Here is a 24,399-nt window from a genome sequence, read left to right on the forward strand (position 1 = left end):
GCGTTCTATATATGAAACAGAAGCTTTATGTTATTTTTTCACATGGTGGTCCTTTATATTTCTTGAAATCTGTGTTTGGTATAGTTGGAAAATATAATCAACACATTTAAAAGTATACAGTTATTTTATATAGAAAGTTTATTGCATAAAGATAAGTTCATGCTTATTTTGTACAACCAAAATAATAACATATCAATGCTAAGGTTCAGCATACATACGTATGTACATGAAATTTAATATTCAAGACATTACTTATTCTCAAACTTCACAGTGTTTAATTTAACAGATATGATTCCAATCATTTCCGTTTCTAATATCCTTTTCCTAGTATTTATTTTGTGAAGACAGAGCTCTATTGAAAAAATAATTACATTCATTTTTTAAGATTAAAAAAATTCTAATCAAATCAGGTTCTTCCAGACATGCTAAACAATAACAAAAAACTGAACACTGTTTTAGTAAAATCTTTACAAAAGTAACAAAAATATTATTCAGATGGCTATGGGCTCCTTGTATTAAACCATGGTAGAGCTTTTAACCGTGGACCAGCAAGGTAAATGCTCTGATGATGATTCTGTAATTGGTGCCTATTGCATGTCAATCATACTTAGGTGCCCATTACAGAATCGTGCTTAGCAGCACCTAACTTAAAACTTAGGCACCTGTAATATAGGCCAGTGGTTCCCAACCCTGTCCTGGAGGAACACCAGGCCAATTGGGTTTTCAGGCTAGCCCTAATGAATATGCATGAAGCAAATTTGCATGCCTATCACTTCCATCATATGCAAATCTCTCTCATGCATATTCATTAGGGCTAGCCTGAAAACCCGATTGGCCTGGTGTTCCTCCAGGACAGGGTTGGGAATCACTGATATAGGCCACGGTTTTAAAGACCTACATTATAGGGACCTAGGTCCTTTACAGAATCGTGCCTAGTGACGCCCAAATCTTTCTCCACCCCTAAACACGCCTACTTTGGTGTTAAGCGGTGCTAGGCACCAGGCAATATGCACTTATCTTCCAATTAAATTAAATTTTTTTCAATTATGAGCTTGTTAAAGCTCATTATTGAAGTCATTTTACTAATTAAGTTAGGCGCCTAACTCAGGTGTTTCTTATAGAATTTCCCCTTCAATTCCAATGAGCATCAGAGCACTTACTGTATTTCCCCATATATAGGCCGCTGCCTATACATGGGTTTTACAAACACATGTATGGGGCGTAGCCTAGTTAAATGGGGCGGCCTATATAAAATTTTTTAATCATCCCCCCCACCCCTGGTACCTTTATCAGAAGCCCCCTGGCTGGTGCGGCTCAGGTCTCTTCGGCATCTGGCCTGCACCCACACCACTTGCTGAGTTGACTGAGGTCAGTTCTCGTGAGTCCTGTGAGAGCTGATGTAGGCCATTCAGTAGGCGGTGTGGAGGCAGGCCGGATGCCGAAGAGATCGCGGCTGCCCTGCACCACTGGAGACCCGAGCCATGTGCCAGCAAGGGGGCACACGAAAAAGTTACCGGGGGTGGGGGGATGAATGGAAAAGACAGTGGAGGTACCGGAAGATAAGCCGCGGCTAATACCATGGGGCGGCTTATCTTCCATTTTTAAAACATAGGCCGCCCTTTTCTGCGGCCTATACATGGGTGTGGCCTATGCAGAAGGGCGGCCTGTATGTGGAGAAATACAGTACCTCACCGACTTGTGGTAAAAACCTCTACCATGCATTACTACTAATTTCCAGTTTCAATACATTTTTGGCTTTAAGGCTCAGATTCTGTAACTGCACCATTGTTGGCGATCGCCAATCATGTGTCAATCACATAACAATGCTGCTGTCGGCGGCTGCCAATCGTGTGTCAATCACATGATGGCACCAGGTACAGATTTTGCCTCCGGCAAAGGCAAGTGCCAGAAATGAAGGCAAGGGTTTTCTAGATCTACACTTTCAGCACCTACCTTTGATATGAATCATACCTCTGTAGGCACTTTAGGCTGCCTAACGCCACTTTTGGCAGTAGCGTTAGACAGCCTAAAGTGCCTACAGAGGTGCAATTCTGATGCTGATTATTTTAGGCATCAGTAGGCACCTTGAAACTCAAATGTGATTTTTTTAAAAACTGAGCTTGGGCCTACCAAAGCTTAAAAAAATGGCACCGGTTAGAGAATCTGGGCCTAAATGTTTCAGCTACAGTGGATAGATTTCTTAGCATTATCTAAGTAATAAATATTTCACACTACAAAAATGTGTGTTCCTAGAATGTTCTTTTCACTAAACAAATAGCAGCTAATCATTTGCTTGAAAATATTTAAGCACAAATTGTTTATTTGGTATTTTTTTTATAATAATCAATCTATAATTCTGCCTTTCACCAATATCTTTTGCAAAAAAATCAGCTAGATTAGGTTTCTTATTAACACTGACTTTTACAAAGCTGTGATAGTGGTTCCTATTACGAGCATTGGAGTATTTAGCTTGCTGGCCTGCTGTAGAAACCTCTACCTCAGCTTTGTAAAGTGAGTCCTTCATTTTTAATTTCTCCATATTGTTAAAATAAACTAGTACCACTGAATTCTTATGCTTTCTTGAACCTTGGATATTTGTTCTACTTCTGGAAGACAATTAGCTGGTAGACAAGCAAAAAAGCAGAATCATTCACTTTACTAATTCTGTGCAATGTGGGTGACATTATTGCCTAAAGATGTTGAATAAAGTTGATACATGTAACCTTACTGATTTTTTCACAAATGTTTTTTTATAATTCTTAAAACACAGGAAATTAATCCAAATGATTTCTCTAGTTTCAAAAGATAATCATAAAATCTAGGTAAACTCTTATATTTTGTTTGTTTCACAAGGTAACATCTCCTCCAACACCCGCAGACTGAGTATTCTGTAGAGGTTGCTGAGTCGATCCCATTTCCAATTCAGATTCACGCACAAATACTACCGCATCTCCACTTACATTTACTAGACATTGTGCCTGCAAGAAAATAAGAGACAAGATCAGATGGAACACTTAGCTCTAAATTTTCACATTGGAAAACATAAGAATAGCCTTACTGGGTCAGACCAATGGCCCATCTAGCCCAGTATCTCGTCTTCACAATGGCCAATTCAGGTCACAAATATCTGGCAAAACCCAACCCAAATAGAAGCAACATTCCATGCTATAACTACTACTTTCTCATTTCTTTCTTTCTTTTCTTTCAATTTTGCTTCTTTCAAGAGCCATTGATTTGTTCTCCTCACTTCATTCACATATTTTTGTATCTCTTTCTGATGTCATTTAACATTTATAAATACTTTTTTCTCTTTCCTTTGATACCTGCCCAATGCTACTTCATATCCTTTCCTCCCCTCCTCACAAACTATAATACAGTCAGACTTCGGTTTGTGAGTGTTTTGCAAGATGAGCAAAACATTCTCGCAATTCTTGTCTCACAAACCATGCTTTGACTCGATTTGCGAGAACCCTTCCCCCGGAGAACCGGCATTGCTCCCTCCCCCCACTCGCGAACCGGCTCCCCCTGCCCGAACAGCATTCAGCCTTACCCCCCCATCTGGCACCGGCATGCAGCCCACAGGACGTGCCGGTGCCAATGAAGGAAGTTCCTGCCTCTTGCCTGGGCCTTGAGCATCTGCGCATGCTCAAGGCCTTCTGGTTCTCGCTCTCTCTGAGATTCTCAGAGATCTCCGAGAATCTCGAAGAGAGTGAGAACCAGAAGGTCTTAAGCATGCGCAGATGCTCAAGGCCCAGGCAAGAGGCAGGAAATTCTTTCACCGCACTGGCACTTCCTGTGGGCTGTGTGCCGGTGCCAGATGGTAAGGCTGAATGCTGTTCGGGCAGGGGGTGCAGTTTGCAAGCGGGGTGGGGGGAGAGTGATGCCGGTTCTCGGGGGGATGGAGCAGCACCGATGGCCTCGGGGAGTGGGGGTGGGTGTGAACGTATCAAGCGAGTTTCCCTTACTTCCTATGGGGAAACTCGCTTTGATATACGAGTAATTTGGTTTACGAGCATGCTTCTGGAACGAATTATGCTCGTAAACCAAGGTTCCACTGTACTTTAAAAATGGCCTTGCTGATTTGTCTAATACAAGGGCATCCAACTGTGGCCCTCACCAGGTCAGGTTTTCCAGATTTCCCAAATGAATATGCATGAGATATATTTGCAAACAATGGAAGCAGTGCATGCAAATAGATATTATGCAAATTTATTGGGGAGGACCGATGTTGGACAACCCTGGTCTAATGCATCTATCTACTTCTAATGCTTGCAGATTTTATCTTCTATATCTTCTCCTGTGCTGTTAAAGGGGAAAAGAGTTACAATCAAAACGGTTTACATATTATACACTTGTACTTATTTTGTATCTGGGGCAATGAAGGGTTAAATGACTTGCCTGGAATCATAAGGAGCTGCAGTAGGAATCAAACCCAATTCCGCTGGTTCTCAGGCCACTACACTAGCCATTAAGGTATTCCACCCTGTTCCAAAGATCCCTTTACCTCGAGAACTACAAGAAGGGCACTGGGGTGGCAGTGATTCTCCAATGCTGCGGGTGGCCTCCTCTGCACTGTTGTTCTGCTGTGATCCATCCCTATCTGATGCAACTTCCTGTTTACACTTGGGCAGACCACAACAAAGGAACCATGCAGAGAAAGCTGCAGGCAGTGCTAGAGAATCACCACCTTGTTGATGATCTCTTTGTAGTTTTTAGGGTGAGGGGGGCTCTGGAATCTAGTAGGAAGGACGTCTGGTGGAACTGGAATGATGAGGCAGGAGGGAGGAAGAAGGGAGAGATGCTTTTCTCGAGTTTATTATGTTTTCTGTGGCAGTGTAGGATAACAGCATCACATCACTGCCTATGTTTTTTGGCCTATGCTACGCTTATTTCCTTTTGCCTTCTTATTCCTTTTCGTTAATGTGTTATATTAGGCTTAGTTTGCAAGAGTGATTTTAGTTACTGTACATTCAGTGTTAATGAACAATAGTTCTGTTTCTTTATTCCCTTAGAGGGGTAGCTACCTAACAGCATAAGAACATAAGAATTGCTGCTGCTGGGTCAGACCAGTGGTCCATCAAGCCCAGCAGTCTGCTCACACGGCGGCCTTCTGGTCAAAGACCAGCACCCTAACTGAGACTAGCCCCACCAGAATACGCACTTGTTCACCAGATGCTCAAGGCCCAGCAGAAGAGGAGGCCGATCTTCGGGCACCGGCACTAAGCACAGGACATGCCGGTGCCCAGATGACAGTAAGAAGCGGCAGGGAGGTGCCCAATTGCAGCGGGGGGTGCCGGATCACGTCGGAAGGGGGGGGATGCCGGATCATGTCGGAGGGGAGTACCGGATCGCGGGGGGCGCTCGTAAATCCAGCCACGCTCGGTTTCCGAGGTGCCGATTTTGCAAATGTTTTGCTCGTCTTCCAAAACACTCACAAACCGGTGCACTAATAAACAGAGGTACCACTGTATTTCATACCAGTAACCCAAGGAGTATGAGGTCTATTTCTGTGACGCGATAAGCAGCCTATCGCTGTCAAAACATCAGTGCCAAAGATGGATGTAGTGTAAAAAGTGAATGAGGAGAGGAAAGAAACATCAAATGTATAAGGAAGACTTGGAAACAGAGTTAAAACTAAACTAAACTAAAACTTGGTTTTATAAACTGGGTCATCAATCAATTTGGAGCTCGACTCGGTTAACATTAAGAATCAAATAATACAAAAGAACGAAACAAGGGAAAAAATCTAATTTCAGAGCAGAGAGGGAACAAGACTATATATATATATATATATATATATATATATTTTTTTTTTTTTTTTAAATCACTAAATAAAGGTAAGAAAAATGCTTTTATTTTCAATTTAGTGATTGAAATGTGTCAATTTTGAAAATTTATATCTGTTATATTTTAGACCACAGTTCTTCAACTGCCGGTCCGCGGACCGGTGTCGGTCCGCAGAAAATTTCTGCTGGTCCGCGCAGAGCCGGCGAGATCTACGAATTAAATTTCCTGTCGGGTATCTCTTCCCCTTTCCCTTAAAGGGCCGGCGTTAAGATCAGCTGCGGTACTGCTACAAACGGACGGCAAAAAGAAAGACAGAAGCCGCAGGACTTTTGCTCTTGCCTGCATCGCTATAGGCTCTGCCGATCTTGATCCCGCCCCCTTCTGAAGTGACTTCCTGTTTTTGAGGGGCAGGATTGAGACCGGCAGAGCTTGTAGCGAATAGCAATTCAGGCAAGAGGAAAGGTCCCGCGGCTTCTGTCTTCATTCTAGCCGTCTGATTTAGCGGGACCATAATTGAAAGTAGGGTAGGTTTTGCTTTGTTATTGCTGCCAAGTTTAGCAGTACTGGGGTCGAAGGCAGGGCTAATAGCAATCGAGTGCTGGAAGAGTGGATCGGGGCCAGCAGCCAAGGGAGGAAATAAGAGATGCTGGATTATGAGGAGAGGGAAAAAGGTGATATAGGTGTTGTTGGAAGGGGATGGTAGACCCAGGAGGGGGGATTGGTGTGACAGAAGGAAGATGGTGGATCCCCTTGGGGGAGGATAGTTATTGGAACTAGGTGGGAATTGGAAGAATAGGGACACAAAGATAGATGCTGGACCTTACAGGGGGCAGAGAGACATGGAAAATGCTGAACATGAGGATGGACTATGAAGACAGAAGTCAGATATTGGACATGGGTAGAGGGAGTAGGGAGACAGAGGGGATATGCTGGACATGGTGAAGGGGGAATAGGGAGACAAGGAGAAGATGCTGAATAAGGAATGGAGGGAGTAGGGTGATGGAAGGTATCTGCTGGATTAAGATGGAGAAAAGAGGGGAGGCACTGGGATGGGGAAAGATGGTGGGTTGGCTGGATGGCTCAGCAACGGGAAGAAAAAAAGAACACAGGAAGATGCAGGACATGGAGGTTGTAGGGTGAAGGAAAAGCACAGTTACTTACCGTAACAGGTGTTATACAGGGACAGCAGGCAGATATTCTTAACGCATGGGTGACGTCACCGACGGAGCCCCGGTACGGACATTTTAACTAGAAAGTTCTAGTTGGCCGCACCGCGCATGCGCGAGTGCCTTCCCGCCCGACGGAGGAGAGCGTGGTCCCCAGTTAAGATAAGCCAGCTAAGAAGCCAACCCGAGGAGGTGGGTGGGACGTAAGAATATCTGCCTGCTGTCCCTGGATAACACCTGTTACGGTAAGTAACTGTGCTTTATCCCAGGACAAGCAGGCAGCATATTCTTAACGTATGGGTGACCTCCAAGCTAACAGAGAGGGAGGAGGGATGGTTGGCCATTAGGAAAATAAATAATGTAACACAGATTGGCCGAAGTGTCCATCCCGTCTGGAGAAGGTATCCAGACAGTAGTGAGTAGTGAACGTGTGAACTGAGGACCAAGTGGCAGCCTTGCAGATTTCCTCGATGGGCGTGGAACGGAGGAAAGCCACAGAAGCAGCCATAGCTCTGACCCTGTGGGCCGTGACAGCACCTTCCAGTGAGAGACCGGCCCGAGCATAACAGAACGCAATGGAGGCAGCAAGCCAGTTGGAAAGCATCCGTTTAGAGACAGGACGACCTAGGCGGTTAGGGTCGAAGGACAAAAAGAGCTGAGGGAACGAGCGGTGGGCCCTGGTGCGGTCAAGGTAGTATGCAAGGGCACGCTTACAGTCCAGCGTGTGTAACGCCTGTTCCCCAGGATGAGAATGGGGCTTAGGGAAAAAAACAGGTAACACAATGGACCGGTTGAGGTGAAATTCCGAGACCACCTTGGGAAGGAATTTAGGATGGGTACGCAGAACCACCTTGTCATGGTGAAAAACAGTGAAAGGTGGGTCGGCAACCAGTGCATGCAGCTCACTAACCCTCCTGGCAGAGGCGATGGCAATGAGGAAAAGCACCTTCCAGGTAAGAAATTTGAGCGAAGTTGTGGCAAGAGGCTCAAAAGGAGGTTTCATGAGGGCAGATAAAACCACATTCAGGTCCCAGACGACTGGAGAAGGCTTCAGAGGTGGTTTGACATTGAAGAGGCCCCTCATGAACCGGGAAACCAGGGGGTGAGCCGTGAGAGGTTTTCCGAGGATAGGCTCATGAAACGCAGTGATGGCACTGAGGTGGACTCTGATTGAGGTAGACTTGAGGCCAGCGTAGGATAGAGAGAGCAAATAGTCCAGTATAGTTTCCACCGCCAATGAGGTGGGATCGTGGTGATGTAGTAGACACCAAGAGGAGAACCGGGTCCACTTCTGATGGTAACATTGGAGGGTGGCCGGTTTCCTGGAGGCATCCAAAATACGACGGACAGGCTGAGACAGATTCTCTGGAGAGGTCAGCCCGAGAGAAACCAAGCTGTCAGGTGGAGCGAGGACACACAGGAAGAGGAATGGGTTCTCTGGAGCTTAGCTGGAGCAGGAGGGAGAACCAGTGTTAGTGGGGCCATTGAGGGGCGATGAGTATCATGGTGGCTCTGTCCCTGCGGAGTTTGAATAACGTCCGCAACATCAGAGGTAGTGGAGGAAAGGCATAGAGGAACCAATCCATCCAGTTGAGCAGGAATGCATCCGGGGCCAGACGATGAGGAGAGAAGAGTCTGGAACAGAAAAGGGGCAGCTGATGGTTGTGAGGAGCTGCAAATAGGTCCACCTGAGGAGTGCCCCACCGAGCAAAGATGGAGCGGAGTGTGGGAGGATCCAGAGTCCACTCGTGAGGTTGAAGGATGCGGCTGAGATTGTCGGCCAGGGAGTTCTGTTCGCCCTGGATGTAGACAGCTTAGAGGAAGAGACTGTGAGCCGTGGCCCAGGTCCAGATGCGGATGGCCTCCTGACAGAGGAGGGGAGATCCGGTGCCGCCTTGCTTGTTTATGTAGTACATGGCGACTTGGTTGTCTGTGCACAGGAGAAGAACCTGAGGGTAGAGAAGGTGCTGGAAGGCCTTGAGGGCATAGAACATGGCCCTGAGTTCCAGGAAATTGATGTGATGTTGACGCTCTTGAGGGGTCCAGAGTCCCTGGGTGCGAAGATCTCCCAGGTGGGCTCCCCATGCATAGGGGGAGGCATCTGTGGTTATGATCATGGAGTGAGGGAGTAGATGGAAGAGTAGACCCCTGGAAAGATTGGAGGAGTTCAACCACCATTGAAGAGATTGCTGAAGAGACGATGTCACAGAGATGGGATGAGAAAGAGGATCAGTGGTCTGCGACCATTGGTTGGCTACAGTCCATTGAGGTGTCCTGAGGTGGAGTCGCGCCAGAGGAAGCACATGGACCGTCGAGGCCATGTGGCCCAGGAGGACCATCATCTGCCGAGCTGGGACGGAGTGATGAAGGAGCACCTGACGACAGAGGTGGAGCAGGGTCTGTTGTCGGTCGAAGGGGAGAAACGCCCTCATCAGAGTAGTGTCGAGAACCGCACCAATGAACTGAAGTTGCTGTGTGGGAAGCAGGTGCGACTTGGGGTAGTTGATCTCGAACCCTAGGAGATGGAGGAAAGAGATGGTGTGTTGAGTGGCTTGTAGCACAAGCGGAGACGTAGGTGCTTTCACCAACCAATCGTCCAAGTAGGGGAACACCTGGAGGTTGTGAGACCTGAGGAAGGCCGCCACCACAATAAGGCACTTGGTGAACACCCTGGGCGATGATGCGAGGCCAAAGGGTAGCACTTTGTACTGGTAGTGATGGTGCTGTATCTGAAACCGGAGGTAGCGACGTGAAGTCGGATTGATTGGAATGTGAGTGTAGGCCTCTTTGAGGTCTAGGGAACATAGCCAGTCGTGTTGAGAGAGAAGAGGGTAAAGCATGGCAAGGGAGAGCATTCTGAATTTTTCCTTGACCAGACACTTGTTGAGGTCCCGGAGATCGAGGATGGGAAGGAGGTCTCCTGTCTTCTTGGGAACCAGGAAGTAGCGGGAGTAGAATCCCTGACCCCTTTGGTCTGAGGGTACCTCTTCGATGGCATTGAGAAGAAGGAGGGATTGAACCTCCCTCAGGAGGAGGAGGGATTGAGAGGAGTGAGAAGCAGAATCTATGGGAGGGTTGTCTGGTGGAAGAGTCTGGAAGTTGAGAGAGTAGCCGTGGCGAATGATGTTGAGGACCCATTGGTCGGATGTGATGACCTCCCAACGGCTGAGGAAGAGTTGGAGGCGTCCTCCGATAGGCTGAGGAAGAGGCAATGATGGTGGGAGACTGGCTATGCCCTGGAGAAAGGAGTCAAAAGGGTTGAGATGGTTTTGACGGAGGGAGAGGTTTGGCAGGCTGATGAGACTGGGAACGAGCCTGAGGTTGATGCTGGTGACGAGGACGGCGAGGTTGTTGCTGAGGCGGGTTGAGAGGTCTGGCTGAGAACCTGCGTTGGTAGGAGGACTGCTGTCTGTAGGGGCGAGCAGGCGGAGTCTTCTTTTTGGGTTTGACTAGAGTGTCCCACCTAGTCTCGTGTGCTGAGAGTTTCTGGGAGGTTGAGTCCAGGGATTCCCCGAAGAGTTCGTCACCAAGACAAGGTGCGTTAGCCAGGCGGTCTTGGTGGTTAATGTCGAGGTCAGAAACTCTCAGCCAGGCCAGACGCCGCATGGCAACAGCCATGGCAGATGCTCTAGAGGTCAGCTCAAATGAGTCATAAATGGAGCGTACCATGAATTTCCGAAGTTGGAGCAGACTGGAAATTTGCTGTTGGAAAAGAGGTACCTTATGTTCAGGAATGTATTTTTGCAAGGAGGAGAGTTGTTGCACCAGATGCTTCATATAGAAGGAGAAGTGAAAGGTGTAATTATTTGCCCTGTTGGCCAGCATTGCATTCTGGAAAAGGCGCTTGCCAAATTTATCCATCGTTTTGCCCTCTCTGCCAGGAGGGGTGGAGGCATAGACACTGGAGCCCTGAGTTTTCTTTAAGGTGGACTCCACCAGGAGAGATTCATGGGGCAATTGAGGCTTGTCAAACCCTGGGATTGGAATGACCCGGTACAAGCTATCCAGTTTGCGAGGGGCCCCGGGGACAGTGAGGGGGTTCTCCCAATTTTTGTAAAAAGTTTCCCGCAGGATGTCATGGACGAGTAACTTAAGAAATTCCTTGGGAGGTTGCTCAAAGTCTAGGGCATCGAGAAAAGCCTGGGACTTTTTAGAGTCGGACTCTAAAGGAATGGAAAGAGCAGCCGACATCTCTCTGAGGAACTTGGTAAAAGAGGACTGTTCGGGCTTCGAACCGGTGTCAATCGTGGAGGGTTCCTCATCCGTCGAGGAAGCGTCTTCCTCGGTACCGTGCGGGGATTCTTCCCATAAGTCAGGGTCCCTGATGTCGGGGTGTGCACGGCAGGTCATCGGTGTGGAGGGCTCGGCATGGCGGGTCTTGGAGAGAGACTTGCCAGAGTGGACCGAGGTGGTACCGGGAGAGGAAGACCGGTGCCGTTCCTGGTACTGGGAAGGGTCGGCATCGGAACGGGCCTGTACCGCAGGTTGGGAACGGTGCGGTTCAGCCGAGAGCACCGGCATGGAGGTGTTGAGCGGTACCGAGGGGGTCGACACCGATGGGATCGTGCGAGGCTCGGACCGGTCTTGCACCGGAAGGTGTGAGGCCAGCAGTGCCGGCAACAGTTGTTGGAGTTGTTGCTGCAGCTGCTCCTGTAACTGGGTCTGGAGTATGGCCGCGATGCGGTCGTCCAGGGGAGGCACCGGTACCGCTTTTTTCTTTTTCGGTACCATGGGTGCCGCTCTACGCTCCGGCGATGAGGAGGCCGATGACGAGGCACTCACCGATATCAGAGCGGAGCGTTTGCGGGGTCGGTGCGGTGCCGGGAGGACCGGCGCAACTGTGGCAGGAGGGCGCTCAAGGGAAGTGGAAGGCTTCTTAGCCGGCTTACCTGGGGCCAGCGACCCCGAAGAAGGATCTGGCGGTGTCGAAGTAGTCGGTGCCGACTTTTGAGATGCTGTCGACGTCGCGGCAGGTTCCATGGCAGATCCGGTGCCGATGAGAAGATTTTGCTGGATCTGTCTATTTTTTAATGTGTGCTTTTTAAGAGTCGCACAGCGGGTACAGGTGTCAGCCCGATGCTCCGGACCCAAGCACTGCAAGCACCAATTGTGCGGGTTGGTGAGAGAGATCGGGCGTGCACACCGCTGGCACTTCTTAAAGCCCGGTTGAGGGGGCATGAAGGGAAACACGGCCTCCGCAAAATCGAAGCCGGAGGCCTATATGGTGGCAGTAGGCCCTGCCGGGGCCGGGCCGAAAAAATAAGAAAACTGGACGAGTTTTTTTTTTTTTTTTAAATAAAAGCAAAGGAATCCGAAAGGAAAAAAAGAATCAAAGAACAAGAAAAAATACGCGATCGGGAAGGCAAAAAATAGTTTTTCAACGGCCGTTGAAAACACATGCGTCTTCTTCGCTCCGCGGAAACGAAGAAACTGGGGACCATGCACTTCTCCGTCGGGCGGGAAGGCACTCGCGCATGCGCGGTGCGGCCAACTAGAACTTTCTAGTTAAAATGTCCGTACCAGGGCTCCGTCGGTGACGTCACCCATGCGTTAAGAATATGCTGCCTGCTTGTCCTGGGATAAAAAGCAGACTTGACTGAGTAGGACTTGATGGAGTAGGTGGGAGATGCTGGACACAAGGTGGATGCAGTAAGAAGAAAAAGGAGGTTCTGGATATTGGAATAATAGGTAGAAGACAGGAAGGGACAGAAGTGGCAGATAGACTGAAGACCTTGGAAAGAAATTTAAGAAAAGACAGAAGAAAGCAGAACAAAATGGGCAGGTAATAAAGGTAGAAAAAATAATTTTATTTCTATTTTGTCATTAGAATATATCAGATTTGAACTATATATCCTGCTATAGACATAACTGGGGACTGCAAAGCCCAGGCAGTGATTCTTTAGCTTCCAGCACTCCCCTAACACTATTCCTGTCATGTGTGACTGCAGTATTCTGTTAGCATAATATTTCTGTGTAGCATTCTGTAATAATTTGGCTTGTTCAGTTTTCTTGATAGTGGAGGGGATATATGTGAAGGGGAGGGGAGGGGAAACAGGGGTTTTGTTGGTCCTTGCTCTGTATATTTGTATTTATAAAATGACAATTGTACAGAATATTGTTTCTTTTTATACTTTAATAAAATATGTTCAATATAAAATCATAACTGAGGCTTGTGCGGATGGGATCAGATGGTTTGCGGGGACCAAACTCGCGGAGACGGGGCGAAAATGTTTTTTTAAATTTCAGTCTTTGTAGTTTGCCAGTCCACAAAATAATTATTTTATTTCCACCGGTCCATAGGTGTAAAAAGGTTGAAGAACACTGTTTTAGACTGTTCAAAAGAAATGCATTTCTTTCTATTAGAGTTTTGTTTCTGTACAATAGTGTTTTTAGTTGTGGATCTGTATTTGAAAAGGGTTTTTCTATTTTCTGCATATATGACCAAGGCCAGGTGTTCTGGTAAGGATGGAAGTCCAGAAATCTTGGTTGGTATTGTGGCCCCAGGTAGGAAGATATTTGTAGGATCTCCTTCAGCTTTTTTGGATTCAAAATGGCCCCAACTTAAAAATTTGTGAAGACCAATGTTCTATACCCTTAGAAACATAGAAAGATGACGGCAGAAAAGGGCTACAGCCCATCAAGTCTGCCCACTCTATTGACCCACCCCATTAAGTCTGAATGCTAATGACCTAGTTCCTTAACTCGACCCTCGTAGGGATCCCACTGGATGTCCCATTTAGTCTTAAAGTCGAGCACGCTGGTGGCCTTTATCACCTGCACTGGAAGTCTGTTCCAGTGATCTACCACCCTTTCTGTGAAGAAATACTTCCTGGTGTCACCACTAAATTTCCCTCCTCTGAGTTTGAGCGGGTGCCCTCTTGTGACCGAGGGTCCCCTGGGAAAGAATATATAATTTTCCACCTCGACACGACCCGTGACGTACTTAAATGTCTCAATCATGTCACCCCTTTCCCTGCGCTCCTCTAGGGTATAGAGCTGCAGTTTGCCCAGTCTTTCTTCGTATGAGAGACCTTTGAGCCCCGCGACCATCCTAGTGGCCATCCGCTGGACCGACTCAGCTCGAAGCACATCTTTACGGTAATGTGGCCTCCAGAATTGCACACAGTATTCCAGATGGGGTCTCACCATGGTTCTGTAGAGTGGCATTATGACTTCAGGTTTACGGCTGACGAAGCTTCTATTGATACATCCCATCATTTGCCTTGCCTTTGATGAGGCCTTCTCTACTTGTTTGGCAGCCTTCATGTCTGCACTGATGATTACCCCCAAGTCCCGTTCCTCTGAAGTCCTAGCTAGCGTTTCTCCATTCAAGGAGTATGTTCTGCATGGATTTCCACTGCCAAGATGCATGACCTTACATTTTTTAGCGTTGAAGCCTAGCTGCCATGTCGAGGACCAGTTTTCCAACGTGATCAGATCTTGTGTCATACTATCCTGGATGTTGCTTTCACTTACTATGTTACACAGTTTGGCATCGTCGGCGAACAGTGCTACTTTACTCTGAAGCCCCCAGGTCAAGTCCCCTATGAATATGTTGAAAAGGGATGGTCCCAGGACTGAGCCCTGCGGCACTCCGCTAGTCAACTCCGATGTCTCAGAGAGGGTGCCTTTGACCACCACCCTCTGAAGTCTTCCACTCAGCCAATTACTGACCCATGCAGTTAGTTTCTCACCCAAACCCAACGATTTATCCTGTTTAATAGTCTACGGTGTGGGACACTGTCGAAAGCTTTACTGAAATCCAAGTACACTATGTCCAGAGACTCTCCCGAGTCTAGCTTTCCTGTCACCCAATCGAAGAAGCTTATAAGATTGGATTGGCATGACCTGCCTCTGGTGAATCCATGTTGACAGGGATCCCTTAGATTCCCTTCATCCATTATCGTGTCTAATTTACCTTTAAGTAGAGTTTCCATGAGTTTACACACTATTGATGTGAGACTCACTGGTCTATAATTTGCAGCCTCTGCTCTGCAACCCTTTTTGTGCAGAGGAACGACGTTGGCTGTTTCCAGTCCAGGGGGACTCTCCCCGTACTTAGGGAGAGATTGAAGAGCATGGCTAACGGTTCTGCCAGAACATCGCACAGCTCTCTGAGCACTCTTGGGTGCAAATTGTCCGGTCCCATGGCTTTGTTCACCTTGAGTCTTGAAAGTTCTCTGTAAACATCAGCTGGTGTGAACTCAAAATTCAGAAATGGGTCTTCCTTGCTTTCTTTTGCTTCCAGCCGTGGCCATTGCCCTGGTGCCTCGCAGGTAAAGACTGAGCAGAAGTAATCGTTCAGTAGTTTGGCTTTTTCAGAATCTGTTTCCACATAATTCCCGTCTGGCGTTCTAAGGCGTACTATCCCGTCTGCATTCTTTTCAAGGGAGAATAGTCCCAGCTTCCCTAATCTCTCACTGTATGGCAACTCCTCCAACTGTTTAATCAAAGAGGTTATATTGACATTTAATATCCAAATATATATTTAGATATGTTAATATTATTGTTACTAATTTTATTCTTAGGAATATTACTGTTATTATTATTAATCAAATAGTAAAAGAATTAGGAGGAATAGTTATGAACACTTAATACTATGTTTCTTTCCTTTTGGAACTACTGCCTGATGTTCTTTCATTGTTAAAAGTTATCATGTAATCTTATATTTTTTCTTGTGTATACTTTTGATGATTTTTTTTTTTCTTCTGTTTTTTTCCATATTTGCTTCCAGCACCATTTTCTGCTTTAATCTGGTGCTCTGAGTGTGAATAGATTACCGATGGTACTGTACGTTTATGAAGTTAGCCCCTGATGCAGGCAAGATGCCGAAACATGTTGACCTGAATGAATACTGGTACATGAGAAGAGACTGGACACTGGCCTGCTATATTTGTTTTTAATTATGTATTGGGAAAAAAGATTTGCACCTTTGGGTTTTTGTTTTACTGATTTTGTTTTGAATTATACATACTGTGCTTCTTTGGTTTGGTGATTGTATTTATCATGAGGTTGGGTTTTCTCAAAACTTTTTGTCTTGACAATTTTTCATTCAAATAATATGACACTACTGCCAATAAGAAAATGTTAATCCATTACTGTTACCTGATTTTTATTGGGGTTTTCCATGAATACACACTGCTTCATTATATACGAGACAACTGCATTTCCTCCTAAAGCTGCAACATGGGCCCGCACCATTGCAAACACTTCACAAATGAATGCATGTAGGAAGCCGCTGACTCCACCTTCCTAAAATAACAAAATATACTGATATAAGAAAACTCAATGATTTCGTTAGAGGAGACCTGACCTACGTATTTTCTCTTGCATTAAAATACATGGTTTCATTTACTAACTTAACACACATTTGAGTTAAGCGCAAAGGTAACAAACAGGCCTCACTAAGAATAATGGGGCTTGTAATGCTCTTATATTGTTACGTTTCTTTGAGTAGAAAAAGTTATTTTCTAGCTTTGGTAGAAATGGTGTTTCTTGCATTTTCCTTTTATTGTTTAGATTTCCCTGTAAATCATTAGGCCTAAAATTGGGCTCTCATTAGAATATCATACAAAGAGGCTCATTTTCAAAGCACTTAGATACACAATGTACCATAAAAACCTAAGTGTTCTGAAAATGAGCCCCACCGGCTCTACTTTATTCTCTCACCTTCAGTGACATCCTCTCATTCAGAGTGCTGGGTCAACGCCTCTCTAATAGTTATGCCCAATTTTCTAATTCTGCTCTTTAACATAATAAAGTAAAAACAACTATATTGAGGTATTTGTAGCCCAAAACAGAATTAAAGTTATCTGGCCAAGCTACAGTAACCACAAGATAATCTTCACTAGGGTTCCAAAAGACTTTAACCCTCCTATTTGAGAAGAATAATGATTGGGAGAGTTCTTAGATTATAAAACAAGCTAGAAGTTAATTACTGAACATTTATTGGGCAAGATCAAGATATTATAAAGTAATAGCACTCAATAAAAATGTATAAAATTGACATGGATTTGATTGAGCAATTGTTTAGAACCAGCAGTTTCTTTCTTCTTCATCTGAACTTCCAACTCACGTGAAACTTGACCTCTTTACAACTCAGGAGCCTTAATTCACAACCACCTACATATTCCATCCATTTTATCTCCACTCATCTAGTTCAGCTATCAATGACAAAGTCATTGGCCAAAATTCTAACCTCTGGCACAAACTAGCCAATAACGGTCATTGTTCATACATAATGCTGGGGTTTCTCTGAGATCTGTGAATGTTATTTTCCAGTTCACTATAGGAATACAAGCCAGAGTTTGGAATCAAACCTATGTTTTCACTAATACAGTGCAGAAACAGAAACAAAGCCATGCATATAAATTCCAAGAAACTTATTAGCCTGGTGGAAAAAGACAAAAAAATTGATATAGTTTCACTCTTAGTTTAGAATATGATTTTTCACTCTAAAGCTTATTAAATTTGAGATAATTGTGCATGTTGGTATTATGAACCTCAAAAGGCTTTTATGAAACTGTATGGCTACATACATGCATATAAGTAAATACGGCAGAATGTAGGTGCTTCCAGACTAGCAGGGGTAGAGTTGCAATATATATGCATACGTCAGTAAATATTCAGATACTTGCATAGAGCACACATTGACACCCTTCTTCAGAACAGATGTAAAGTTGTACATAAGCATTTGCATGCTACTGGGATTGGTTCTGGGTGCCTATTTTATAGATAAATATAGAAGCCTATATTACCTTTATAAAATAGGCAGGCACTTTTGTTATTTGACATAGGACCCCACGTATACATTTACCCTCTTATCCCCTCATTCTATAATCTTATCCTTGAATTTATTTTATTATTTAAATGCCACTTATATCCTAAGTCAGGGTTAGGCAATTCCAGTCCTCGAGAGCCAGGCCAGGTCAGGTTTTCAGGATATCCACAATAAATATGCATGAGATAGATTTGCATCGCAAGGAGGCAGTGCATGCAAATCCATCTCATACATATTCATTGTGGATATCCTGAAAACCTGACCTGGCTCCGGCTCTCGAGGACCGGAATTGCCTACCTCTGTCCTAAGTGGTTTACATTCAGGTACTTTATTATATTTCCCTATCTGTCCCGGTGGGCTCAAACTCTAGCTAGTGTACGTGGGGCAATGAGGGGATTAAGTGACTTGCCCAGGGTTACAAGGAGCAGTGAGGGATTTGAACCCACAGCTTCAGGGTGCTAAGGCTGTAGCTCTAATCCCTGCGCCACACATTCTATATACTGCAACCAAAGTGATGTGCAAATCTGTGTGCTTTGCCAAGCTGCATGTGCAACTTGATTAGCATACCAATAAGTGCCAATAATTGCCAATTAACAATTAGTGGCACTAATTGGGACTAATTAGAATTTACAAGCACAACTTTCTAAGTGTATTCTATAAAGTGGCATGTGCAAATTCTACTGTGTGGATTTCAAAAGATGGCCAGGGGAGGGGCATGGGTAAATGTCAGGTGCAGTGTTCTAGAATTTCCCTGCTCTGTGCATAATATAGACACAGACATTTATGCCTGCTTTTCATTGGCAGAAACGGCTGTGCCTAAATGCTGGTCATTTAAGAACATAAGAACTGCCATCTCCGGATCAGACCCATGGTCCATCGAGTCCGGCAATCCGCACACGCGGAGGCCCAGTCAGGTATACACCTGATGTAGTTTTAGTCACCCATATCCCTCTATGCCTCTCGTAAGGAGATGTGCATCTAATTTGCCTTTGAATCCTAGCACAGTGGATTCCTTAATAACCTCCTTTGGGAGAGCATTCCAGGCGTCTACCACTCGCTGTGTAAAGCAGAACTTCCTGGCATTTGTCCTGGACTTGTCCCCCCTTAGCTTCAAACCATGTCCTCTTGTCCGTGTCGCGTTGGACAATGTAAATAATTTATTTTCCTGCTCTATTTTATCGATGCCTTTCAGCATTTTGAACGTCTCGATCATGTCCCCTCGCAGCCTCCTTTTCTCAAGGGAGAACAGTCCCAGTTTCTTGAGTCGTTCCTCATATTCCAAGCTCTCCATACCTCTTATTAGCTTCGTTGCTCGTCTCTGCACCCTCTCCAGCAGTTTTATATCCTTCTTTAGGTTGGGAGACCAATGTTGGACACAGTATTCCAAGTGTGGTCTGACCATTGCTCTATAAAGCGGCATTATGACTTTCTCCGATCTACTCGTGATTCCTTTTTTTATCATGCCTAACATTCTGTTTGCTTTCTTTGCCGCTGCCGCGCATTGTGCCGACGGCTTCAGGGTCCTATCTATCAGTACACCCAGGTCCTTTTCTTGTTCGCTCTTACCCAGAGTTGCACCTGACATTCTATACTCGTGTTCCTTATTCTTACTACCTAAATGCATTACTTTGCATTTCTCCACGTTGAACTTCATCTGCCATTGCTCTGCCCATTTCTCTAACTGATACAAGTCGCTCTGGAGTTCCTCGCTATCCTCCTGCGATCTGATTGCCCGGCATAGCTTTGTGTCGTCTGCAAACTTAATGATCTCACTGGATACTCCTTCTTCCAGGTCATTGATGTAAATATTAAATAGGATCGGCCCAAGAACCGAGCCCTGGGGCACACCACTAGTCACTTTCTCCCAGTCTGAGAACTTCCCATTTATGCCCACTCTCTGCTTTCTGTTTTCCAGCCATTTGCCTATCCACCTGTGTATATTTCCCTCTATTCCATGGCTTTGTAGTTTTCTGAGAAGTCTTTCATGTGGAACTTTGTCGAACGCCTTCTGGAAGTCCAAATATATTATGTCCACCGGCATTCCACTATCAATTTGCTTGTTCACGGTCTCAAAAAATTGAAGTAAATTCGTTAAACATGATTTCCCTTTCCTGAACCCATGTTGACTGGGTTTCATCAAGTCGTGTGTATCTAGGTGCTGGACTATGCTATCCTTGATCAGTGCTTCAACCATCTTTCCAGGGACAGACGTAAGGCTCACAGGTCTGTAGTTGCCCGGTTCCCCTCTCGATCCTTTTTTGAAAATTGGCGTGATGTTCGCTATCTTCCAGTCTTCTGGTATCTGTCCAGTTCTGATTGTCAGATTGGCAAGTTTTTGCAATAGCTCTCCGATTTCAACCTTCAGTTCCTTTAAAACTCTCGGGTGACTTCCATCCGGTTCAGGGGATTTGTCACTTTTAAGTTTGTCGATCTGGTAGTATATCTGGTCCAACTCCACTTCAACTGTGGTGAGGCTGTCTTCTATTACTCCACTAAACACTTTCACTGCTTCTGGTATTTTTGCGGTATCCTCCTCCGTAAAGACGGACGCAAAGAAGGAATTTAGTTTGTCTGCAATTTGTTTATCCTCTTTGATGTACCCTTTTCTTCCCTGGTCGTCCAGGGGTCCCACCGCCTCTTTTGTGGGGTTTTTCCCTTTCACGTATCTAAAGAAGGGTTTGAAGTTTTTGGCCTCTTGCGCTATTTTTTCCTCATAGTCCTTTTTGGCATCCCTCACCGCCTTGTGACATTTCTTCTGATCATCTTTATGTTTTTTCCATGCTTCGGTTGTTTTCATGTGTTTCCATTTTTTGAAAGAGTCCTTCTTTTCTTTTATGGCTTCCCTCACCTGTCTGGTAAGCCATGCCAGTTCTCCCTTACCTTTTGTTCTCCCCTCTTTGGAAATCCTCGGAATGTGGAGATTTTGTGAGACACTAAACAAATTAGAGAGACACTAAACAAATTCTCTAAACAACACCTAACTTCAAAGGCAGCTTTTAGAATAGCGCTAAGCGTAGACATTTTCAGCGTCATATATAGAATTTGGTCCTTAGTTCCTAAACTTGTTTAAATTATAAACAGAACTGTTGGAAGCTGCAGATTATACATTTTTTACATAAATAAATAAATAAATGTAAGCACCATTTGCGTACAAAGACTATAGAGTATAAGCACTTATGTATGGTGCATAGCATGTAACTGCAAAAGGGGTATTCACATGGAGAGGTACAAGGGTGGGCATAAGTTATGGGTCAGCAGAAAATAGACGTCCGGTGGTGTGAGAGATCTGGGAGAAAGATCTGGCCCTATGTGGCTGACCAGTCCCGACAGGGAAGACTGGTGCAGTGGAGAAGCCTGGTGGTGGGAGGCTCCACAGGGACCTGTATACTGGCAGGGGAAGTGCTAAGAAGTAGCCGGGGACCCGGTTGAGACTGGAGTCAAGGGGCTTAGGCTTCACGACCGGAGGTGGGAAAGGTTAAGAACCTAGGTGAGTCTTCAGTGCATGCGTCTTCTGCAAGAAGACGGCTGAGGGGTTGGGAGAGCCCTCAGTGCGTGTGTGCGGGATAAGATAACTGAGTTATGGAGCAGCTAGGAGTCCTTGGTGCATACATCAGCGAGAAGATAACCGAGGGGCTGAGAGAGCCCTTAGAGCATGTGTGCTGGATAAGATGACCAAGTGACGGAAAGCTGGGAGAGTCCAAGGACCCAGGGAGCATTGGCCAAAGGACTGGCATAAAAATACATATATTTGTCTTTGTCTATCCCCTTAACTTAATTGACTGAAGAGCAGTCTGGCGGAGGGACCAGCTAAGACAGTGACAACTGGCAGAGGGACCGGTAAATGGCACCGGATGTTGCCGAAGACATGGAAGGCTAATGCAGGGTCAAGAAGGACTTTGGAGAAGCCTGGAGAGATGAGAAGTCCAGGAAGGACTTTGGGACAACCAGGAGATCCGGAAGACCTGGTTGGGGATTTTAATGGAATAAACGTGGAATGTGTGTGTAACCTTGTATTTATGATTTTACAGAGAACTATGGTGCCTGGGGGTGTGTGGATAGGTGACTGGTATATTGTATAGCTCGGCCCAGTTACATGATGCCAGTCAGTTAAATAATGGGAAGGGAAGTGAATAACTTGTGAAGATTCCTTTCTTGTTATCCAGCCAATTGTAGAATTTAATTACTATCCATTTTTGGTAACAGTTTGGTTATGACCAAGAGTATCAACTAGAATTGTGAGAAATTAGAGGGATGAATATTGTTGATAGTATTACATTATATATATATATTTTTGTTTTGTTTTTGCTACTGAAGACACCAGTGAAACATGTTAAGCAAGACAGCAAATGGAGTGAGCAGAATTGTACAATGAGCAAGATATTATATGGATTAAAAGGAGACTCATTATAATTAGAATATTTTATTTATTTGGTTAGTTTTATATCCTCCCCAATGAGCTCAGAACTGGTTACAAGGTTGACATACTTAATGCATAGACAAACATATTATGAATTTACATGTGTACAGTAATGTCAGATATATAGAGAGTCAAGTTTATAATATTGGAGATTTTGATTGAACAACATTTGAGTTTGCTTTGAATTTTTTAAAGATTTTTTCCACAGGATTTATGGGTGAACCTGCATTTGGACATCAATTAAAAGAGATTGAAGAAATAACTGAATAATTCTTGATATTTTGACCACCGCAAGATAACCTATATTACATACACTTTTTGGAGATGATATAGAATTGTGCTATAATGGAAATGATTTAACCAGTCTGAAGCAGGAAAGCTTTCACAGTTCTAAGCACAATATTAGCAAGACTAAGAATGTTATAATGCTTCTTTATCGCTAAGATCGTCTGTAGTACCTGAAAATTGGAGGGTGGTCAATGTTATGCTGATTTTTAAAAAGGCTTCCAGGGGAGATCCAGGAAATTACAGACTGATAAGTCTGACTTCAGTTCCAGGCAAAATGGTGAAAACAATTGTAAAAAATGTAGAACATGTAGACATACATGATTTAATGAGACAGAATCAGCATGGGTTCAGCCAAGGGAGATCTTGCCTCACCAATTTGCTCGACTTCTTTGAAGGTGTGAATAAACATGTGGAAAAAGGTGAGCTGGTTGATGTAGTATATCTAGATTTTTAGAAAGCTTTTGACAAAGTTCCTCATGAGAAGCTCCTGAGAAAATTAGAGTCATGGGATAGGTGACAAAGTTCAGATGCGGATTATGAATTTGTTACTGGATAGAAAACAGAGGGTAGGGTTAGTCATTTTTCTTAATGGAAGAGAGTTAACAGTGGAGAGCCACAGGGATCTGTACTGGGACTGGTGCTATTTAACTTATTTATAAATGATCTGGAAATTGGAAGACGAGTGAGGTGATTAAATTTGCAGATGACATTAAACTGTTAAAAATTGTTTAAATGTGTGCTGATTGAAAAATTGCACGCAGACCTTAAGAAATTGGAAGACTGTGCATCCAAGTGGCAGATGAAATTAATGTGATGCACATTGGGAAGAATAACCCAAATCACAGTTACCAGGTGCTAGGGTCCACCTTGGGGGTTAGCGCCCAAGGGAAAGATCTGGATGTCACACCAAATGTTACACCACTATTTATTGATGCTCACTGGCTCCCCATCAGTCATCACATTCTGTTTAAGGTCATGCTGCTTATATTTAAAACCTTAGCTTACAACGAACCCCAGTTTATAGCAAGAATGTTAATTCCCCACAGCTCTACACAAACACTCTGATCATTGTCTCAAAATCTATTGGCTGTACCTTCTCTAAAAATAATAGGTACACAAAGATCTGACATGTTCTCTGTAATTGGTCCTCAATGGTGGAACTCCCTGCCACAACACATTAAAAACGAAAAAGATATCCTTTCTTTTAAAAAATCCTTAAAAACGCACCTTTTTAAAGATGCTTTTAACATTTAAAATTCTTCTGACTTTTACGATACTTTTAATCTTTTAACTACCCTGCTTCCTTTTGTTTTTCCCTTATTTGTTTTTCTTGATATAACAGATGTAACTTTTTACCCCCTTCCCTTCCAACTAAAGTCTGTCCTGTCTTAATTTTAATGTTCATGAATTGTATATTTTTATAATCTTACTCTATTTTATAATTATGTACATCGCTTTGTAACAGATTTAGCGATTCATCAAATACTAATAAACCTTGAACCTTAGACATTATGATGAAACCTTCTGCCCAATGTGGCGGTGGCCAAAAAAGCAAACAAGATGCTAGGAATTATTTAAAAAGGGATTATTAACAAGATTAAGATTGTTATAATGCTTCTGCATTGCTCCATGGTGTGACCTCACCTGGAGTATTGTGTTCCATTCTGGTCTCCTTATCTCAAGAAAGGAACTGAAGTCAGACTTATCAGTCTGTAATTTCCTGGATCTCCCCTGGAAGCCTTTTTAAAAATCAGCATAACATTGGCCACCCTAGAAAAGGCTCAAAGAAGAGTGACCAAGATGATAAAGGGGATAGAACTTCTCTAGTATGAGGAAAGACTAAAAAGGTTGGGGTTCTTCAGCTTGGAACTAGACGGCTCAGGGGAGATATGATTGAAGTCTACAAAATCCTGAGTGGAGTAGAATGGGTACCACTGGATTGATTTTTAACTCTGTCCAAA

The 24,399-nt window shown here is 44.5% G+C and overlaps 1 protein-coding gene across 12 annotated transcripts in view; it reads right to left on the reverse strand.

Annotated features, from left to right (window-relative positions):
- Positions 1–860: 860 nt before the first annotated feature.
- Positions 861–24,399, reverse strand: part of C2CD5 (C2 calcium dependent domain containing 5) — a 377,832-nt gene continuing 354,293 nt past the window's right edge. For all 12 annotated transcript variants that reach the window (XM_033951251.1, XM_033951262.1, XM_033951260.1 and 9 more), the window contains 2 exons: positions 16,059–16,205; positions 861–2,978 (listed from right to left, as the gene is read on the reverse strand). In XM_033951251.1, coding sequence (XP_033807142.1) covers positions 2,847–2,978; positions 16,059–16,205 — 279 coding nt within the window. In that variant the 3' untranslated portion in view covers positions 861–2,846. The remainder of the gene's footprint in view (positions 2,979–16,058; positions 16,206–24,399) is intronic.

This window comes from Geotrypetes seraphini, chromosome 7 (assembly GCF_902459505.1).
Source record: "Geotrypetes seraphini chromosome 7, aGeoSer1.1, whole genome shotgun sequence".
NCBI classification, from domain to species: domain Eukaryota; kingdom Metazoa; phylum Chordata; class Amphibia; order Gymnophiona; family Dermophiidae; genus Geotrypetes; species Geotrypetes seraphini.